The sequence below is a fragment of the Heptranchias perlo genome, chromosome 11 (assembly GCF_035084215.1).
Source record: "Heptranchias perlo isolate sHepPer1 chromosome 11, sHepPer1.hap1, whole genome shotgun sequence".
Lineage (NCBI taxonomy): Eukaryota > Metazoa > Chordata > Chondrichthyes > Hexanchiformes > Hexanchidae > Heptranchias > Heptranchias perlo.
Window position 1 is genome coordinate 20,263,340 of NC_090335.1, and position 21,601 is coordinate 20,284,940.

At 43.3% G+C, this 21,601-nt stretch overlaps 1 protein-coding gene across 3 annotated transcripts in view; it reads right to left on the reverse strand.

Moving 5' to 3' along the window:
- Positions 1 to 438: 438 nt before the first annotated feature.
- Positions 439 to 21,601, reverse strand: part of LOC137326903 (uncharacterized) — a 134,170-nt gene continuing 113,007 nt past the window's right edge. For all 3 annotated transcript variants that reach the window (XM_067992288.1, XM_067992289.1, XM_067992287.1), the window contains 2 exons: positions 5,293 to 5,496; positions 439 to 752 (listed from right to left, as the gene is read on the reverse strand). In XM_067992288.1, coding sequence (XP_067848389.1) covers positions 568 to 752; positions 5,293 to 5,496 — 389 coding nt within the window. In that variant the 3' untranslated portion in view covers positions 439 to 567. The remainder of the gene's footprint in view (positions 753 to 5,292; positions 5,497 to 21,601) is intronic.

Below are 21,601 nucleotides of genomic sequence, written 5' to 3' on the forward strand. Positions count from 1 at the left end.
GTGCGTGTTTTGGAATCCAAACTCCGAGAAATATAGCAGCCATGGAAACATTCATGAGTGATGCTGCCACTGTGCTTGTAGCCACACAACTGTGATCCCTATTGAAGATACCATGTGCTCAGTGATAGTGTAGATAACCAGTCTTCCACGACATTACTGATATGGGTATTGGATTCCCTACGTAGAGCATCTTCCACTTTCATGTTGAAGGAGGCAAGTGACTGCTTAATACAGTGCTGCTACTGTACCAGTCTCCGTTTCAAATGAGGCCTATGTTATTATTTAGTTTATCACTGTTAAAGTGAACGTAATATGAAAATTTTACCATTGCACCATCCATCGATACTCTTTACTGAAACCCAAGTGATAACTTTGTAATATTCTGTGTACAACACAACAGGAAAACAGTAAATGAAACCATCTTTTAGATAACAATGGGATGCCACTTTAATATTCCTCGCATTTAATTCTTCCATATTTTCCTTCCACCTCAAAATGGTATACAATTAATCTTTGATACGCATGGATGACCACGTAACTAGAGCCAGCACACAATTGCCCCACTTATCATTCCAATCCTGTTTGGGCCTTGAATGGCGATGAATAATGTTTAAGGAACGATCTTCCTTGGGGTGTTTTCTTAAGTTCATATCTGAGACAACGAATGACGCCATTAATTGCATCAACGCACACTTTCCAATCTTTACCGTCCTCTGCCAAGTCAAAACTTGGGAAGCAATCCATTAGAAATTCTGTGGAAAAATGGAAAACAGTCAGACTTACATTTCTACACAATAAATGACTGGTTTAAAACAGTTCTGAGAGGTTTTTCAGGCATCTTAAAACGATTAAAGAAATGTCTGAATTCCTTTCAGAAAGGTGTTGATGGAGAAGGTTGTGGAAATCATTTAAAGCCCATACAAAATGCCAGAAGAACATCTGGAGCAGGCTTTGAGAGGAGATAGAAGAAAAAACACAGATGCTGGAAATTTAAAATAAAACAAAAACTCCTAGCAATGCTCAATCAACAAATGGAAGAAAACAACTGGAATGTTGGTTCATCAGAACTGGCATGGTTGAGCTAGAAGTCACCTTTTTACAGAACTGATGAGGACAACTCAGTTGTTGGATTGTTGTACAAATCCAACTGGTTCACTAATGTCCTTTAGCGAAGGAAACCTGCTGTCCTTACCTGGTTTGGCTTATATATGACTCCAGTCCCACACTAATGTGGTTGACTCTTAACTGCCCTCTGAAGTGCCCTAGCAAACCACTCTGCTGTATCAAAACCGCTACAAAGAATGTGAATAAAAAAAACAGACTGACCATTCGGCTGTCACCTGGGCATCGAATTAGGTCACGACAAAGGCACACCCAGTCGACCCTGCAAAGTCCTCCTCACTAACATCTGGAGACTGGTGCCAAAGTTGGGAGAGGTGTCCTACAGACTAGTCAAGCAATAGCCTGACATAGTTATACTCGCAAAATCATACCTTTCAGCCAACATCCCAGACTCTTCCATCACCATCTCTGGGTATGTCCTGTCCCACCTGCAGGACAGACTCACCAGAGCTGGGAGTACAATGTTAAACAGTTAGCGGGGTGGGGGGGGGGGGGGGAGTGGTCTTGGGAGTCTTCAACATTGACTCCGGACACGCTGAAGTCTCAAGCCTTCAAATCAAACATGGGCACAGAAACCACCTGCTGATTATTACATACCCCCCTCCCCCAGCTGAAGAATCAGTCCTCCATATCAAACGGAACTTGGAAGAAGCACTGAGGGTAGCAAGGGCACAGAATGTACTCTGGCTGCGGGACTTCACTGTCCATCATCAAGAGCGGCTCGGTGGTACAACACTGACTGAGCTGGTCATGTCCTGAAGAACAAAGCTGCTATACTGGGCTTGCAGCAAGCGGTAAAAGAATCAACTCAAGGGAATAACCTTCTTGACCACGTCCTCACCAACCCACTTATCGCAGATGGAGGCAAAGTCCCGTCTTCACACTGAGGACATTCTCCATGGAGTTGTGGGGCAGTACCACCGTGCTAAGTGATGGAAGGAGTCGTCAACAGTGCTATCAAACGGCACTTAATCATCAATAACTTACTCACCGAGTCTCCGTTTGGATCCCGCCAGGACCACTCGGCCTCAGACCTCATTACAGTCTTGGTCCAAACATGGACACAAGAGCTGAATTCCAGAGGTGATGTGAGAGTAACTGCCCTTGACATCAAGGTAGCATTTGAGTGTGGAACCAAGGAGCTCTAGTAAAACTGAAGTCAACGGGTATCAAGAGATAAACTTTCCAGTGGCTGGAGTCATACCTGGCACAAAGGAAGATGGTTGTAGTTGTTGGAGGCCAATAATCTCAGCCCCAGGACATTGCTGCAGCGGTTTCCCAGGGCAGCATCCTAGGCCCAAGCTGCTTCATAAATGACCTTCCATCCAACATAAGGTCAGAAGTGGGCTGTTCACTGATGATACAGTGTTCAGCTCCATTCACAATTCCTCAGATAATGTAGCAGTCCATGCACACTTGCAGCAAGACAAGGACAACATCCAGGCTTGGGCTGATAAGTGGCAAGTAACATTCCCACCATACAAGTGCCAGGCAATGACAATTCCCGACAAGACAGAGCTTAATCACCCAACCCACCATGACATTCAATAGCAATACCGTCGCCGAATCTCCCACCATCAACATTCATGGTGTCACCACTGACCAGAAACTCAACCAGACCAGCCACATAAATGCCATGGCTAGAGCAGGTCAAAGACTGGGTATTCTCTGGTGAGTGTTTCACCACCTGATTCCCTAAAGCTTTTCCACTACCTACAAGGCACAAGTAGGCATTGCGATAGAATACTCTCCACTTGCCTGAATGAATGCTGCTGCAACAACACTCAAGAAGCTCGACACCATCCAGGACAAAGCAGCCCGCTTGATCAGCACCCCATCCATCAGCTTAAATATCCGCTCCCTCCACCATTAGTGTAGTGACTGTAGTATGTACTATCTACAGGATGCATTGCAGCAACTTGAAAGATCTTCTTCTGCAACACCTCCCAAATCCACAACTTCCTAGAAGGATAAGTGCAGCACATGCATGGGAACACTATCCCCTTCCAGTTCCCCTCCATGACTTCGACATATATCGCTGTTCCTTCATTGCTGAGTCAAAATCCTGGAACTCCCTACCTAACTGTATTGTGGGAGTACCTTCACCACAAGTACTGCAGTGGTTCAAGAAGACGACTCACCACCACCTTTTCAAAGGCAACTGGTGTTAGGCAATAAATGCCAGTCTTGCCAATGATGCCCGTATCCCAAAAATGAATTAAAAAAAAAACTCGGGGCACATCCAAGAAAGCAAAGAGGGGAGGGGAGAGCAACAAAGAGGGGCACAGAGCTCAAATGTACAAATTATTGTCGCAAAACTACTGAATTTAATAATTTATTAATAGATTTTAAGGTACTGGTGAGAGGTCTAAAGTGGAGATGATTCAAGATGAGTATCTTTGCAGGATCTCCCAGTGGTCATTTGCAGGGTGCAAGTTTCCCATAGCTTTTCCAGACCTTTTGGCCAGGAAATAAGGTCAATTTTTCAGTGAGGGCATGGACCGGAGGAGAAACAAGCACAGAAAGCTTCATGGCTGTCAATTTGTATTGAGCCTGGATGTTGTCCTGGTCTTGCTGCAAGTGTGCATGGACTGCTACATTATCTGAGGAATTGCAAATGGACATTCATATTTCAATAGTCCACCTCATTAACATTAATCAAGTAAGCTCCTGGTCTGTGTAATACGCTGATTAGGAGCTCATGTCACCAGGAGATCTAGTTTGCTGTGGCTTTAAAAGCCTACAGCTGGCTCTTAAAAGTGGAAGGGTTTGTGGAGCACAATTTACGTTGGAATAATACAGAAGCTGGAACAGGTTGATGGAGCAGCACCAAGGTCCTAAAGGGAGGGCCTCTCAGGCGGGCAGTTGTCTTTGACGGGGTCAATGGAAGAATGGTTCAAAGTGCATGGGAGGAGGTGGCAACCACTGTCATTGTGCACAGTAACTCCCAAAGAACGTGGCTTTAAGTATGCAAGTTCAGAGACCTCAGTCAGTCTGCTAAGGTTAGTCTAAGCATCATCACATTCTTTTAAGTCAGACACCAAGTTCTGCATAATACTTTGTACTTTTCCAGTCTTCTTACACTGTATTTTATTCATTTCAGTGCTTACCATTCATGATCATTTTCCCACAGAGCATCTTCAACATCTTTAATAACTACTTCAATGCTGCCTTCACTCACAACCTTCCAAGAAAGCTGAACTCTACTTTCCTTCCTTAGCAATGTAACTGCATGATGCATGTTCATGTAACCACATCTACTGTTCCCTGCACAAATGTAATTACCAGCTTCTAAGATCTTTTGAAGAGCAGCAATCAAGCTAATTGGCACAAAAGCTGCAAAAGGAGTGGGGAAGTTGTGGCGTTCCCACCACAAACTGATGGTTAGTAACATTTTTTAGCATTCTGTCTATTCTCACTTTATCTACTCACTCACCCACTCATGCTTGCACTTAAAGACATGAGTGTAGAACAATTTCTCATAGAACTCATTTTGTATGTGATTCTAACATTGTAATAGACCTTCTTTCCTTTCTCTCGGTGGAGAACAGGAGCAATTTCACTAAAACCACTGCCCTGGACATCCCAACCACTTCACAGCAACTGGGATCATTCATTCCTACCTGCCCGAGTGCCAATTCAAATACATTGTGGGTGAAATTGGTCCATGCCATATAGATAAAGGAATTGTAGGCAAGCGATGGTACCTCGGGCTGGGGAGGGTAAAAACAGCCACAATTCCTAGTCCTGATTGTTATTAAGTAATTTCTGCACAGGACTGGGCTCAGCTGCGGTGGTCCTCACAGTGAAACAGTCTGCCAACCCTCACTGGGCTCATACATGATGAATATATGACGACATCAACTGCAGCAACTTTCCACTATTCCCAGCTGAGAATAGCTAACTCAGAAGAGACCAGGTTTAACATGATACCTTCTGGATCTGCATAACCCAGCACTAGATTTGGCAGTGCATTTACCTAACTGGCCTTGAGGGGAGTTTTCCAGTAGTTTCTGTTTTTATTTCATAAGATTTATAGAAAACAGTATGCTATAATGGGGAAATTACACTAGGTTAGCATGAATACATTGCAAAAATTTATTTTACACACAGAAATCCAAATTATGCAGCCAATTTAAAAGTTAGACTGGTCAGTCAATTGTAGCTCACCTCTAACAGCATTTATCTTATTGCAGTCAAGAGGAGCTTTTCCTTTCCGAATTGCTCCGTACACATTACTCCTGAGAAGCACACTGTCTGGGAAGAGGTGTCTGATGAGGAAACGGGCTGCCAATTCAGGTCGTGTCCTCTGTTTGGCAAGATGGATGACGGAAGCGGGCAATTCCACTTTTCGGTCAGACCTACCGAGGCACTCTAATACAAAAAGCGAGATTATATAGAGTCAATCAAAGTGTGAATGTGAAGGGTACATTTCTAACCTTTGAACGATTCCTCAGTGAAATTCTCCACACACAATAACAGAGAAAGAACTGAATCAGCCTACACCATTTTATATAGGCTACTCATGCTTTTCCATTACCAGTATGCTAACATTTAATGGACTTTGATGGATTTAATGCTTTATACTCCAGTCAATGAAACTATATGTTTCAAATAAAGGCTTATAGGTTTGTGGCAACTTGGACTGCTCCTGATAAGCATTTACAATAAAAAATACAGGCAATAAAAGCACGCTATGTTGGATGTTTTACACTAGCACATAAATGACACTGTTCAGGCAGCTCCACTATTACAACATGTTCCAAACTGTCTCATAACTTATCAAGTGCAATCAACTGTCAGGTTATTTTTTTTTTTATTAACAGTGCTGTAAGGTTTTCTAAGCAACAACAGACAATGCAGTTACTGAAGTAATCTCTCAGGCAAACTGCCTATGTGGTGCAGAGGGCTGTGACCAATTAATTGATGGCCAATGGTCCAAATGAGTCCAATCTCAGTTCCACTGAAGTTTCCCTGGTGTATGCTTCAGTAGGTTAGTGCAACATGATGTGTCTTAATGAATATTCATTGATGCATTGAAACACAGGGTAGGAGTTGATGTAACATTACTTTCCTCAGTCCCTGCTGCAGCATCTGGCTGATTTGGAGGTCACAGTTCTAAATGAGAATGGGAGAATCCTGTTTGTTCATGCTTAACTGAGAAGGTACTGTATTCAAAGCAGAACTTGTATAAGACAAGGACCGATGCAGCTCATTCCCCTCAATGGGATTAAAAGAATTAAAAAAGGATTCTGTATTGCGGCCTCAGCTTTTCACTATATTTATAAATGACTTGGATGAAGGAATAGAGAGCCACATATACATGTTTTCTGACAACACTAAGTTAGATGGCACCGTAAATAATGTGGATGGGAGCAGAAATTTGCAAATGTACATTGATAGATTAAATGAGTGGGCAAAACTGTGGCAGATGGAGTTCGATGGGGAAAAGTGTGAGGTCATCCACTTTGGACCTAAGAAAGATAGATCAGAGTATTTTCTAAATGTTGAGAAGCTAGGATCTGTGGATGAGCAGAGAGATTTAGTGGTCCAAGTACAGAAATCACTAGAAGCTGGTGGACAGGTACAAAAACATAATTGTAAAGACTAATGGAATGTTGGCCTTTATCGCAAGGAGGCTGGAATACAAAGGGGTGGAAGTTATGTTACAGTTATATAAAGATCTGGTTAGACCCCATCTGGAGTACTGCATTCAGTTCTGGGCACCGCACTTCAGGAAGGATAGGGAGGTGCAGGGAGGGAGGTGCAGCGCAGATTCACAAAAATGATACCGGGGCTAAAAGGGTTAAATTATGAGGACAGGTTGCACAAACTAGGCTTGTATTCCCTTGAATATAGAAGATTAAGGGGTGATCTATTTGAGGTACTTAAGGTGATCTAAGGAGTTGATTGGGTAGAGAGAGAGAAACTATCTCCTCTGGTGGGGGAGTCTGGAACAAGGAAGTGTAACCTTAAAATTAAAGCTCGGCCATTCACGGGTGATGTTAGAAGTCACTTCTTCACACAGAGGCTAGTGGAAATCTGGAACACTCTCCCCCCAAAAAGCTATTGAGGCTGGGGGTCAATTGAAAATTTCAAAACTGAGATTGATAGAATTTTGTTAGGCAAGGGTATTAAGGGATACAGAACCAAGGCAGGTAGATGGTGTTAAGATACAGATACAGATCAGCATGATCTAACTGAATGGCGAACAGGCTCGAGGGGCTGAAAGGCCTACTCATGTTTCTATGTTCCTAGGATGAGTGAAATGTTGGCATCACCTTTCAAATCAATAATTTTTCTGTCATTATTAAAATACAGAATTCATTTGATTGAATGTCAGACTCCTGCCGTGACCCTCAGTAGCAGGAAGTGCCTTATACAAACATTAACTTTAGGATTTGGCATAGACCAAAAATATTTCTTAGTTTTCACCAGAAACTATAACCATAGCTTACAAAATCTCTTGCACAGAAAACACTGGTGGGAGTAGTTTGCAGGCCCCCTAACAGTAGCTATACTGTTGGACAGAGCATTAATCAAGAAATAATAGGAGCTTGTAACAAAGGTAATGCAATAATCGTGGGGACTTTAATCTTCATATAGACTGGACAAATCAAATTGGCAAAGGCAGTCTGGAGGACGAGCTCATGGAATGCATTTGAGACAGTTTCTTAGAACAATATGTTATGGAACCAATCAGGGAACAGGCAATTTTAGATCTTGTATAGTGTAATGAGACAGGGTTAATTAGTAATCTCACAGTAAAGGATCCTCTGGGGAAGAGTGATCATAACATGATAAATTCAGTGTGAAATTCTGAGAGTGATGTACTTAAGTCTAAAACTAGAGTCTTAAACTTAAATATAGCCAATTACATAGGTATGAGGGGCGAGTTGGCTAAGGTAGTTTGGGAAATTAGATTAAAAGGTATGATAGTAGATAAGCAATGGCAAACATTTAAAGAACTATTTCAATATTCTCAAGGAATATACATTCCATTGAGAAATAAAAACTCTACGGGAAAAGTGATTCATCTGTGGATAACTAAAGAAGTTAAGGACAGTATTAGATTTTAAAAGAAAAGGCCTATAATGTTGTGAAGAAGAGTAGTAAGCCTGAGGATTGGGTGAGTTTTAGAAACCAGCAAACGATGGCCAAAAAATTGATAAAAAGGGAGAAAATAGAACATGAAAGTAAACTAGCAAGAAATATAAAAATGGATTGCAAGAGCTTCTACAAGTATGTAAAAAGGAAGAGAGTAGAGGCTGAGACAGAAAAAATTATAATGGGGAATAAGGAAATGGCAGAGACGTTAAACAAATATTTTGTATCTATCTTCACAGTAGAAGACACAAAAAGCATACCAGAAACAGTAGGGAACCAAGGGGCTAATGAGAGTGGGGAACTTAAAGTAATTAACATCAGTAGAGAGAAAGTACTGGAGAAATTAATAGGACTAAAAGGCGATAAATCCCCTGGACCCGATGGCCTACATCCTAGGGTTCTAAAGGAGGTGGCTGCAGAAAAAAGTAGATGCATTGGTAATGATCTTCCAAAATTTCCTAGATTCTAGAACAGTCTCAGCAGATTGGAAGGTAGCAAATGTAACCCCACTATTCAAGAAAGAAGGGAGAGGGAAATTAGGGAACTACAGGCCAGTTAGCCTAACATCGGTCATCGGGAAAATGCTGAACTCCATTATTAAGGAAGTGGTAACAGGGCACTTGGAAAATCATAATCTGATTAGGCAGAGTCAACATGGTTTTATGAAAGGGAAATTGTGTTTGACAAATTTATTAGAGTGTTTTTAGGATGTAACTAGCAGGGTAGATAAAGGGGAACCTGTGGATGTAGTATATTTGGATTTTCAAAAGGCATTCAATAAGATGCCACATAAAAGGTTGTTACCCAAGATAAGGGCTCATGGGGTTGGAGCTAATATATTAGTATGGATAAAGGATAGTTAAAGGACAGAAAACAGAGAGTAGGGATAAATGGGTCATTTTCAGGTTGGCAGGCTGTAATTAGTGGGGTGCCGCATAGATCAGTGCTTGGGCCTCAGCTGTTTACAATCTATATCAATGACTTAGATGAAGGGACTGAGTGAAATGTATCCACGTTTGCTGACGATACAAAGCTAGGTGGGAATGTAAGCTGTGAGGAGGACACAGAGTCTGCAAAGGGATATAGACAGGTTAAGTGAGTGGGCAGGAAGGTGGCAGAAGGAGTATAATGTGAGGAAATGTGACGTTATCCACTTTGGTAGGAAGAATAGAAAAACAGAATATTTTTTAAATGATGAGAAACTAATAAATGTTGGTGTTTAGAGAGATTTGGGTGTCCTTGTACAAGAAACACAAAAAGTTAGCATGCAGGTACAGCAAGCAATTAGGAAGGCAAATGATACGTTGGCCTTTATCACAAGGGGGTTGGAGTACAAGGATAAGGAAGTCTTATTACAATAGTACAGGGCTTTAGCGAGACCTCACCTGGAGTATTGTGTACAGTTTTGGTCTCCTTATCTAAGGAAGGATATACTTGCCTTAGAGGCGATGCAACAAAGGTTCACTAGATTGATTCCTGGGATGAGAAGGTTGTCCTATGAGGAGAGATTAAGTAGAATGGGCCTATACACTATGGAGTTTAGAAGAATGAGAGCTGATTGCATTGAAACACAAGATTCTGTGGGGGCTTGACAAGGTAGATGCTGAGAGGTTGTTTCCTCTGGCTGGAGAGTCTAGAACTAGGGGGCATAGTCTCAGGATAATGAGTCGGCCATTTAAGACTGAGATGAGGAGGAATTTCTTCACTCAGAGGGTTGTGAATCTTTGGAATTCTCTATCCCAGAGGGCTGTGGATGTTGAGTCATTGAGTAAGTTCAAGACTGAGATAGATAAATTTTTGGACTCTAGGGGAAATCAAGGGATATGGGGATCAGGCGGGAAAGTGGAGTTGAGGTCGAAGATCAGCCATGGTCCGAATGAATGGCGGAGCAGACTTGAGGGGCCGTATGGCCTACTCCTACTCCTATTTCTTATAAATATGAAAGCCAACATGACTCTGGGTGAGGAATCTCTCTTTCAGCACAAGTACAGCTGATACAGAAATCACATTGTGGGTGGATATTAGCAAAGAAGAAAAATTAAAACAGTGGCTTTAACTTTGATTGAATTATTGCTTTTTACTAACATTGACCTGAAATTTATTTGCAAACTTAAAATGTAGCATCTAAATGAACTTGGCATCTGGTGTTTTGCTTGTCCTGCTTTGCTTTGAAAATCCTTTGTTAACAATGGCCTTTGTAAGTGCTCAGAATAATTTATTGCTAAAAAAGTTATTTTCTAGCATAGGCTGAGCTAATTATTTGATAACCAATAAAGACCCATAATCAAAATTTGATATGTTACCCGCTAATGATCTCAAAGAAACTATTTGAAACCAATATATACACTATTTTTACGTACAATTGAAATACTTTGGAGACTGACATTTTAAAATACAAGAGGAATGGCCCCCCTTTTGTAGGTCGATTCCAAGCAGACAATGTAAGAATTTCTGTGGTCTTCCAAGCCTGAGACCATGTTGGGCCGCACTTCCGTCCCTTGCCTGACTTGTACACCATGTGCATCCCAATGTTCAAGTTGCTGGGCAACAGGAAGGCCAGAGATGAAGTTCCCAGCTTGGGAAATCCTTCTCCTCAGCCTTGCCCTGTCCAATGTCATGAGCCCTGTTTTGGGCAGATGGAGATTCAGCCCACCCTAGGAACTGGCTGTCGAGCAGATTCGTGGCCAAGACCTATCATTTCTGAGTCCCACCAGAATCTGCATCTCTGTTGGGCTTCCTCCACCTGGCTTCTGTCCCAATGTGTGCTGTTTCAATTACAGCAAAGTGTTATTTCAATTGAAGTGAAGCTTATCACCAAGCTCAATAATTTAAGCTTCACTTTGATCATCTCTGAATAAGCAGAGATTCCTCCCTCTTTGTAATGCTAAACCTGAAATAATCTATCATGACAATGAATGATGCTCCCTTGCTTATGCATAATACCAAGATATTAGTACATCAATGTTACACCATGGTGCCTGGAGTCCACATCCTTCCAGCAGGACTTGCTCATTTACAAGGAAAAGTAGGCAAGGCTTAAAATAAATTATAAAAATCTAAAAAATAGTTACCAAGAAACCCACTAAGAACACGTGTTCCTTCTTACAGATATGTAAACTGAACAAAGGATAGTTTGAGCATGCTTTCCTCAAAAGAGAACCAAAGATTTGATGAGGAAAAAGTTAGGTTAATAGGTGAATTAGATGTTGCTTTAAGCCACTCATTAACATCAGAAATATTGAAGACAATGCTTACAACATTGGTTTGAAGAAAAAGTATCAACATTAATTATTAATTGTCAAAGAGGTCAAATATTGCCTATTGCTCAAAACCACCGGAAGCACATTTATCGTTGGCAACACATCAGACTCTGTTCTCAATATTTCTCTGTGGCTTGCTTTATTTGACAAGTTCTGATAATGTCATTGCTGTTTCAAGGCATTTGTTCTGTGACTTATAGGAATATTTTCAGGTTTAACTCAATTTCTCACCATTGTTTCCATGCTGCTCTTACCAACCAGTTTTGACCTGTTCTGCAGTTTATCTCTACCAGTCCACCGCTGAGCATTTTTAGTCCTAGTTTTTCACAATTTTTTTGTGTTCAATATAAGTGATGTCACTGCTGGGAAATAGAGCAACTCATCATTAGAGGCATCGAGTGTCAGCATCAAGAACTCCCGGGTCAGGTACAGCACAGTTAGATTAAAAGTAAAGTAGATTTTCCTCAGCTTCTCCCTCAGAAGCACTCCTACTGCATCAGCATGATATTTTTTCATTTCCTACAACAGCCATCTTACAGCTTTGCTGAATGAAATTGCCAATTAAGAGCAGTTTTGTGCTGTGACTCATGCCCACTACAAACTGGGCTAAGGCTGCCCAAACTCATTTCTGAACTGTGTGAATGTATCTGGCTTGTAACAATGCATTTGCAAGGATGCTGCTGATTACATTTTGCCTTCTTTTTGCTTGTTGGCTGATGTCATTGTGAACAGGCCCTCCAGTAAGATGGGTCACAGCTAAGACATATTGAAAATGAAATTCCATGTTTCATAAATTTGGGCCTCTATCTGTTGTCACGTGTGAAGAACGATATTTCCTCTCAGCAACCTCATATTCAAGTTTAGTGACTGGTTTTGAACTAATCACAGCAGACCATCGATTATCACAATTTGCAGGAAGCGAGCCTCCCCATCCCAATAGGAACAAAGTTTTCATCAATACATGCTGAGCAGACTCTTTTTACACGGAGAAAAAAATCAACCAGAATGAAGTATTTCACCAGTAAATTAGTGAATTTAATTGTGCAAGAAGTACTAACTAGGAATGTAGCAATATTCAGCCCTGCAAAACATTTCTCTATGCAAGACTGGGAAGAGGGTCCCTGCTGGTTCAATGATATGTCCACCATCCATAGAAGAAAACAGGAAATCAGAAAGAGATTCCAAGAGGTAAAGAAGAAAATCATCCTGATGTGTATTTTTAACCCCGTCCCCGACCATGTCATATGAAATTTATGATTACAACAGCGCTTTGCAAACCAGAATTTTGGATAATGTATTCTACTTGAGAAATCTGTGCAGAAAGGAGTTGACGTGACAGTGGAAAAGATGCAAAATCTCCCGCCAATGTGGTGAAATGTGGAGTGATATGAGCTGTATTTCCTCATAATGCTACTGGATACAAACTTCAGAACACCAAAGAGAGGCTTCTGATTATGAATAAACTCTTAGAAATCATTATTTTGGCTCCCTTGCTGGCTCCCTTCCTGGTATGATGTTAAACCATACAGGTTAGGAAGGTCACAGGTTTGATCTCTGGTCAGTGGTGAGTTTGCTGATCCAAAAGCACTAGGGGCGCTATGATTGGCCTTAGTTCTCCGGACTTGGAAAGAGAAAAGTTAGCCCAGCCACCCTCTCTTGATCACTAGCCAGTGACCTTTGCTGGAAAGTGTACAAGTATGGACGTCAGGTAAGTCCATGGCCAGGTTCAGCTGCGGGTGAATAGCCTGCCAGTATTGACTGTTTGGATCCACATGTACAGAATGGCCAATTAGGTCAATTACCAGAGGGCTTCCAGTAGCCTCCATCACCATCATGAGGAAAGGCAAAAATTGGGTCTCATATTTAGTGGGGGGCGGGCGGGTGTGAATGAGTGAGTGAGGCGGTGGGGGTGGCGGTGTTACAGTATTTGCGAAAGTTTTTCCTGAGAGTAGAGAGTCACTAAAATGCTGAAAATTGTAGTGTTCATGATTTATTAATGTATAAGGATTCAGATATATATGGAAGTAAAAAGTCAACCTGTACTTTCCCCCAACAGTTACACTTTCTACAGCCTACGTAACTATGAAGAACTACACATGCATCCTTCTAACTGACATATAATGAAATGGCCTTGTGGCATCTGAAGACTTCCTTGATCACAACATTTCTGCAATTTAAACACCTCTATACCAGCTTCCAGCATATTCTTAAATTACCCGTTTATCCTTAATTTAATTTCATGCACCAACTGCATGCATCAGGAACAGTACAGATAGTTTCTCAATTTCTTAACAATATAGTGGCCTTTAAAATATTTCCAGAATGTTTGATTTAATTGCATGTTGTATCTATGTTTACCAATACTTTGTAAAATAAAGCACATTGTTTTATGTAAAGTGCTTTTGGATGGAACTATAGTAACTATCAATACGCCTGGTTCTGACAAAGCAATTCTGTAATGCTATTCTTGCGTTAAGAATATTTTTGCTTGACAGTCCCTGCATCGGTGAGCTGGATAACTTTGACTTACAACCTGTATGCAGCAGAGCAAATATCATTAGGGGCTCCACAAGGGAGAGGCTTTGCGATGGTGGCCATTGGAAGGAATGATGGGTGTGCAAGGCAGCAGCAAATGAAGAGGAATTATCAGTTTGTTACGATGTTGAGTGGGAGGCACTTACAGAAGGGCCAGAAGTGTCGTTGCAGACTGGAATTTAGAAAGAGTTATGAAAGGGCTATGATGAGAATGATGAAGCGGCTGGTGTTTGCACAGAGGCAGGCAGATTGGGCATATTATGGGATTGGGGCTCATGACAAACAGCGCAAGTGGCAGATACCTACAGAAGAGTATCTATCATTGAGTTTGATAAGGAAGTGGAAGTTATGAAATGAGAAGGAGGTTTGATGGGGAATTGTGGTCACCATGAGTGCTGGTTTATCAGAGAAGGAAATGGGGTATCAGAACAGATACATTATCAATAGGGGGGACCGTGGGGATACATGACATCAAAGGTAGGTGCCTGTTGATGACCTCTGCCATAACATACGATTTGGTTATTTCCAGTTTGCTGCACTCTATTTGAATAGCTACATTCCATACAACTTTGCTGAGACTATTTTCTCCAATGAAACATTTTTTAAAGAAATGTTACATAATTAAAATGGTCTATTTTTAGTTACTAGTATATTGAATTTGAACAAAATTAAAAGAAATGTGACTAATTACAAAGTTCCTATTTGGTTTATATATATAAAGCTATAGAAATGTGCTCATGAATTTATGCATACTTTTTTTTAGACTTGACTTTTCCTTTTCTTCTCTCAGGTCATCCCAGGTCAGGCTCAAAGTCAAAGGCAATAGTGCTCCATAGAAGTGAAGCACAAAACAATTTTTTTTAAGCTTCAGGAAAATCATCACATTGTGAAGCAAGAACAAGGGAAAAATCAGTAACTCTTCATTGCAGCCCACAATGTGATAGTAAGTAGAAGACAAAGTGGAGGTTATATTGGATAACCCCCGAAAACAGGCGCTGGGATTGTGGTACGCAATTAACCTGTGCCCGTTTGTTGCGATGCAGGCAGCACATAACATTTGTGCTGCCTGCTGTTTTAAACGATTGCTGCGTGCAGCCAGCGCTACCTGTGTTGTTGATTGGCTGCACACATCAGTAGAGGGCCCTGTTATCGCGAGTGGCTAGCGCTACTTAAAGGCAGCCTGCACCTCTTAAAGGGGGGGGTGCACTGTGGCTGCAGGAAGTGATGGAGGTAAATTGTGAAGTGAATCTGTGCTGCAGTATGTTGAAGAATGGCTGCGCCTGTGAGAGAGAGCGTGCACCAAGGTTCTCCGATGATGCGCTAGAGGCCTTGGTGGAAGAGGTGGACCGGAGGAGGGACATCCTATATTCCAAGGGGGTCAGGAGGCCCTCTAGACATACGCTGAAGAGGCAGTAGGAGGAAGTAGCGGATGAGGTCAATGCCAGGAGCATAGCACCACGAACGTGGATGCAGTGCCGGATGAAGTTCAATGATTTGGCATGAGTGGTCAACGTGAGCGAGTTCAACTGTCAAGTGGCATATCCTACCAACTGCACCACTAGCCTTATCCACTGCTTCACGCACAACAGCCACCATCGCCCACATACCAACCAATTCTTTCAATCAGTACACAACTCTTCAAATCAGATGCTTCATCTCACCCTCACACATTACAACAGTTGCAAACCGCACACCCACAATTCACAGGTTACACATACTGGCAGCTATTCAACAATGACAGCCACATCACCCAAGCATCTTGCAGGACACTCACTGACACACTTCCCTCTTTCTTGCAGGAGAAGGTGGCGCATAACAATGAGCAACAAGAAAGAACTGGGGGAGGACAAGCACGCCTACACGTCCTAACTCCCACGGAGGAGATAGTGCTGACCATCGTTGGGCGGTCCGTCACTGAGGCTGTAGCCACTGACAGTGCTGGAGGTATCGCTGTCGAGGGGCTGTGCATACCTAATCCTCCTTCTCGATTCCCACTTCTCCATCATCCCACAAACTTTTATGACTCACGTGCTGCAGGTGGTGTAAGCATGCATTTCTTACTTTATCCACACCACAACTCAACCCGTGCCTCTTTGTCATTTCAGATACCGAAGAACTGAAACCTACCCAGTCAGAGGAGGCAGAGGAAGAAGTCAGTGATGATGAAGACACATCGTCACTCGATCTTACACTCGCATCCACCAGCTCAGAGATTGACACTGCACGTTGTTTAGAAGCTAGAATAGAGGAGGGATCTGCACATGGTGAGACACTGGGCACAAGTGCGCAGGAGCCGGGGCAGGGGAAATGGATACCGGAGGGCGAGGTGACACACTAGTTCTGCTGCCGAGGACTCAGATGATGGGCTACAGAAGAAGGCTGATGGTCATATACAACCAAATGCCTGGTGCACTAGAAAGCCTGCCAGAAAGCCTGCATACAATGTCAAGGAGCTTGGAGAAGTCCAGCTCCAACTTGGCACAGGGCTTTGCACAGAGCTTGGAGCCCATCCATTCCCACATGGAATGGGGAGTCACCTCCATCAGTACACTTGTGGAATCTACCATGATACAGCGTCTGATGACCGATGTCACAGCTTCCATTGCAGCACAAACATCTGCCATCAAAGGTCTGACTGCTGCATTTGGAGCTCAGACTGCTGCTATCGTAGCTTTGGGTACCACTGTTGAAAAGGGCTTCCAAGGCATCACAGCAGTCCAGCAATCTATTCTCCAACAGATCACCAGGATTGCTGAGGCGCCGCCTCAGGGGAGTGGCAGTGGCGCCATGGAAGACGAACCTGCTGTCCTCTCTCAGGATAACAGCATTCCTGCTCGCACTCCGCCAGTTCCCTTGCTGTTGCCAGCCCAGACCGAGATGGTGCAGTCTGCAGCCGAGCCCTCTCAGCCCAGAGCTGCTCGAGGTTGTCCTCCAAGGCTATCTGCATTCTCCTCAACTGAAGGTCAGCAGCCTTCCACCACCCATGTGCCAGTCACTGGAGATGCACCTCGTAGGAGCACTGGGAAAGGTAAAGGCAGATGAATGACAGGCACTAAGGGAATGCACAAGGGTGAACAGTATCAGTTGTTTGAATCATTTCATGTGTTAATTTATAAAGGTGGTTTTGAATTTGTATTTGGTGGTGGTTTTTATTTCTGCGATGTGCTGAGGGAGGAAGCAATGTGTAATCATAATGAGGACATTTTGCATTTCATGTGAGAGAGGAAAAGTAAGGAGTGTGGGACTGTTGGTGAATGGGGAGATGTCCTTGAGGTTACTGGTATCGCTCATTAATAATCTGATCACGCAGAGCCCTGGCAGACAGGGCCTGTCTACCTTGTAGCCTCCCTGCCTCTTCCTCCACTTCCTGCTGCACTTCCTCCTCCCCCCCCCCCTCCTGCTCAGATTCTCGCCTGATAGGTAGTGGCAAGGGCTGCTCCCTCATAATGGCGAGGCTGTGCAGCATACAATGACAAATCATGATACCCGCTCAGCTGAGTACTGCAGGGCTCTTCCAGAGCGGTCCAGGCAGCGGAAGCATTGCTAGAGGATGCCTATGGGGTGCTCTATGATGTTCCATGTGGCAGGATGGCTCTCGTTGTCTGCCTGCTGTGCACGTGTGCGTGCGTTGTGGACCAGAGTCATGAGCCACTTGACGAGGGGATAACCCTTGTCGTCCAGTAGCCAGCCTTTGACTTGCCGTACTGGTTGAAATATAGGTGGCACAGAGGACTTCTGTAGGATGAAGGAATCATGTGGGCATTGACCTGCATGATGTGCTGTGTGTGGTCGCACACCAGCTGCACATTGAGGGAGTGGAATCCCTTTCTGTTCATGAATATGGCCAAGTTCAGATGTGGAACACGAATGGCAATATGCGTGCAGTCAATGGCACCCTGCACCATGGGGAGGCCTGCAATGTGAGCAAACCCTCATGCTCACTCCTGCTGCTTGTCCCTGGCAAGAGGGAATTAGATGAATCTGTTTCTGAGTGTGTACAGTGCCTCAGTGACCTCCCTTATACAGCAGTGTACTGCAAACTGTGAGATGTTGCTTATATCTCTGGCAGCAGCCTGTAAGGAGCCAGAGCTGTAAAAATTAAGCGCCGTGGTTACCTTGACAGCCACCAGCAATGCTGTCCTTGTCCTGCTTTGAGGCTGCAGCAGTTGACACATTTCAGTCATGACCTCTTTCGTGAACCGCAGCCGTCGGATGCACTGGTTGGCACTGAAGTTGAGGTAAGAGAATTGGTACCTGAAAACCCTCCTTGGAAATGGCCTCCTGCTGATTGCCCTGCTCCTCCTCCTCCCTCTTCTAGCAGCTTGTCCTGCTCTGCGTGGCCTCTCTTTATTCTCCCAGCCATGCTCAATTCCCAGTGGAAGACCCAGCAGGCCACCCATGTCTGCAAGCAACTTTTATCAGCTCTATTTTAAATGCCACTAAAAGTACTGCAAGACCAGCCAAACCACTCTCTATAGAATATTGCAACTTTAGCCAAGTATAGGAAACTTCCAAAAACACGTAAATTGCACCAGAAGAAATAATCCATCAAGTAACCTGTAACTCCTGCATGATCTCTTTAAATAGTGCTGGTGGGGTGGGGTCCTTCATGCCGTTTAAGTCCTGTTCAGCTGTGCGAGGTAAAGACAAGCGGGGAGCTCCAAAATGTCGCCGACTGCTTCAAATCAGCGTTGCACACCGATTCGCATCACAATCTCCTACTCTACATGCTGCCAGCGGTCGTTAGTCGCTGTCAAAAGTGCACACGGATGCCATTTTCGGGGCTTAGGTGTCCATGTGGCGCCTACAAAACGGGTGCTACACGGCCCAATTTCGCCCCAAGTGACTTTAACTACAGAATTCTCTGGTAGAGAAGCCAATAAAAATGATGAGGAGTTAAGTAGCTACCATAATTAAAAATGCATGCAATTTTTTAATGTAAAATTAACATTGAAAAAATAGTAACTTTATTTGCAGGACTTCGTTTTACAGTATTATAAGGTATATGGACTTGTATTTAGAATCTTGTGGTAATTACAGAGTGCTGGGTTGGTTGGTCGTGATGAAATGATTTATAATGTCCTTACAATCCCTATCCACCATCCAGCATCATACCCACTATTGTCCAGGCAAAATAAATAAGAACAGAATTACAAATATGTTTCCAAGTTGTGGAACGTACAAGAGAAAGGAAATATTTTAAGCTCTATCTGACGTCACATACACAAATACCACACAGTGCCAGCACTGCCTTTGTCAACAAGTCAAAATTTTATGACAACATAACATTGACGATTAATCTTTTTTAAAAACGTCACTATCTTCTTCCTGCAGTTAAGAAAACACAAGAAATTTGGAAAAGGAGGATTACAAAGATCTTGCAGTCCTCATTCTTCAAAATAATTTTTAAGTGGCACTTCAACTTTGAGTCAGTAGGTTGTGGGTACAACCCCCACTCCAGAGACTTGAGCTCATAATCTAAGCAGACACTTCAATGCAGTACTGAGGGAGTGCTGCACCGCCAGAGGTGCTGTCTTTTGGATGAGGCCCTGTCGGTCCATTCAGGTGGATATTATAGATCCTGTGGCACTATTTGAAGAGCAGGGGAAATCTCCTGCCCAATGTTTATCCCAGAACCAACACCATAAAAACAGATTATCTGATTATTTATCTCATTGCTGTTTGTGGGATTTTGCTATGCACAAATTGGCTGCTGCATTTGCCTACATTACAACAGTGATGGCACTCCAAAAAGTATTTCATTGACTGTGAAGCATTTTGTGATATCCTGAGAACACGTCCACACACTGGGGGAAGAGTCGCTCTGGTTGCTTTGTGTAGCAATATTGTAAACCCAGATTCAATCTCCAGCGCAATTTATTTCTTTATCCAGGTTAAAGCCCAAAGAAAGAAGAAGAGAAAGCAGGAGTGCGGTGAAGTTTGGACTATCTCAACTTCAGTGATAAATGGCCTATCTTTTTAACTGGTCCTCTTAATACATGCCAGCTGTCCACATTTTGCATTGGCAGCCAGTGATTTGGACCTAACATCCACTTCTGTGGATTGATAATTCTGATGCTCCTCCATGATCACCCATGAACCACCACTGCTCAGTACTTCTGCTCATGAATTTCTGTGTTTCCTGCGCTCGTCAGGGCAGATCTTCAGCTTTTGCTGTTTAACGGAGTACGGAAGAACCAAGTTTGTGGAGCTGGGAGTCTATCTGAAGAGCTCCACACAGCTTTTTTGCCTCAGCTGCACACCCCCCACCCCAAGTCACGAGGATCAGCTGTGCAGAGTTGGAGCTAGGATATGTGCACAGCTGGAACTAGTCCCAAATTGCGGAATACAGGAAGAGCTGTCAAGATTTAGGGAACTGCTAAAAAATCTGTTTAACTTTCCACCGCTGACAGATGGAGACTGACACAGGGAATAAGGACGAGGGAGAGTTTCTTGGACCTTTTATTATATGAATTTCCTCCAACCCTTGGAGATCTCTGGGTTCCTCCAATTCCGGCCTCTTGCACATCCCCGATTTTCATCCGTCCACCATTGGCCATCGTTGAAGCTTTTTCGTGAACATAAGCTTCGGTTTGCCTCTATGGAAACTTCCAGACTCTTGGGCTCTGTGAAACTGCTCCATCCCTCAACCATGGCTTATTGGCGGCCTTGCCTTCTGCTGTTTAGGCCCTGAGCTCAGGAATTCTTTCCCTAAACCTCTCTGCTTTGCTCTCCTCTTTTAAGTCACTCCGTAAAACCTACCTCTTTTAACAAGCTTTTGGTCACTTGGCCTAATATCTCATTATGTGGCTCGGTATCTGCTAACGCTCCTGTGAAGCGCCTTGGGATGTTTTTACTACTTTAAAGGTGCTATATAAATGCAAATTTTTGTTGATATTAACTGGGTCTTTCAATGCCTGCTCTATTTGTTGGGCAGCTGTCATTATCTGATGTGACAAATTGTACTTTTCTGCTAAAGTCTTAGTATATAGACTTTATGCAGAACAGAAATATGCACTAAATGAATAGGTTTAAAACTTATATTTTGAATGGGTATATCATGTATGGCAAATATGCACATACACAGTTGGCATTTGAACCCAATATCCGTGTCGTTGAAGCTTTTTCTTGAACATAAGCTTCGGTCTGCCTCCATGGAAACTTCCAGACTCTTGGAGCAATTCCACAGAGCCCATCGCTCACCATGGCTTATTTTAAATGGAACTTTTGCCAACAGTTGAGAATCCTGCCTGGCTTGGCAACTGTCTCTGCTGCTGGGAGTGGAGGACAAACGCGGGCAGTCCAAAGGCAGAGAAGCCGGGTGACAGTGATGTCTGCTCGGACACCCCGGGTGTTTGTGCTGCAAGGTTGGGTAGAAGGGGCATCTGGCATGCGGCTGGCAGTGCTGCCAGTATCCTCATTGCTATCTGATCGCTGAGCACTCGTGCAGAAAGCTCTCTGCAAGGACCAGTGGGAGGATGATCTGCAACTGTCCAGCTCCTAGCTAAGGGGAGATGGAAGCAGCACCTGCACCAGGCTGCCTCCTGCCCTGGAGCAGTTATCAGCTGTCGCGAGAT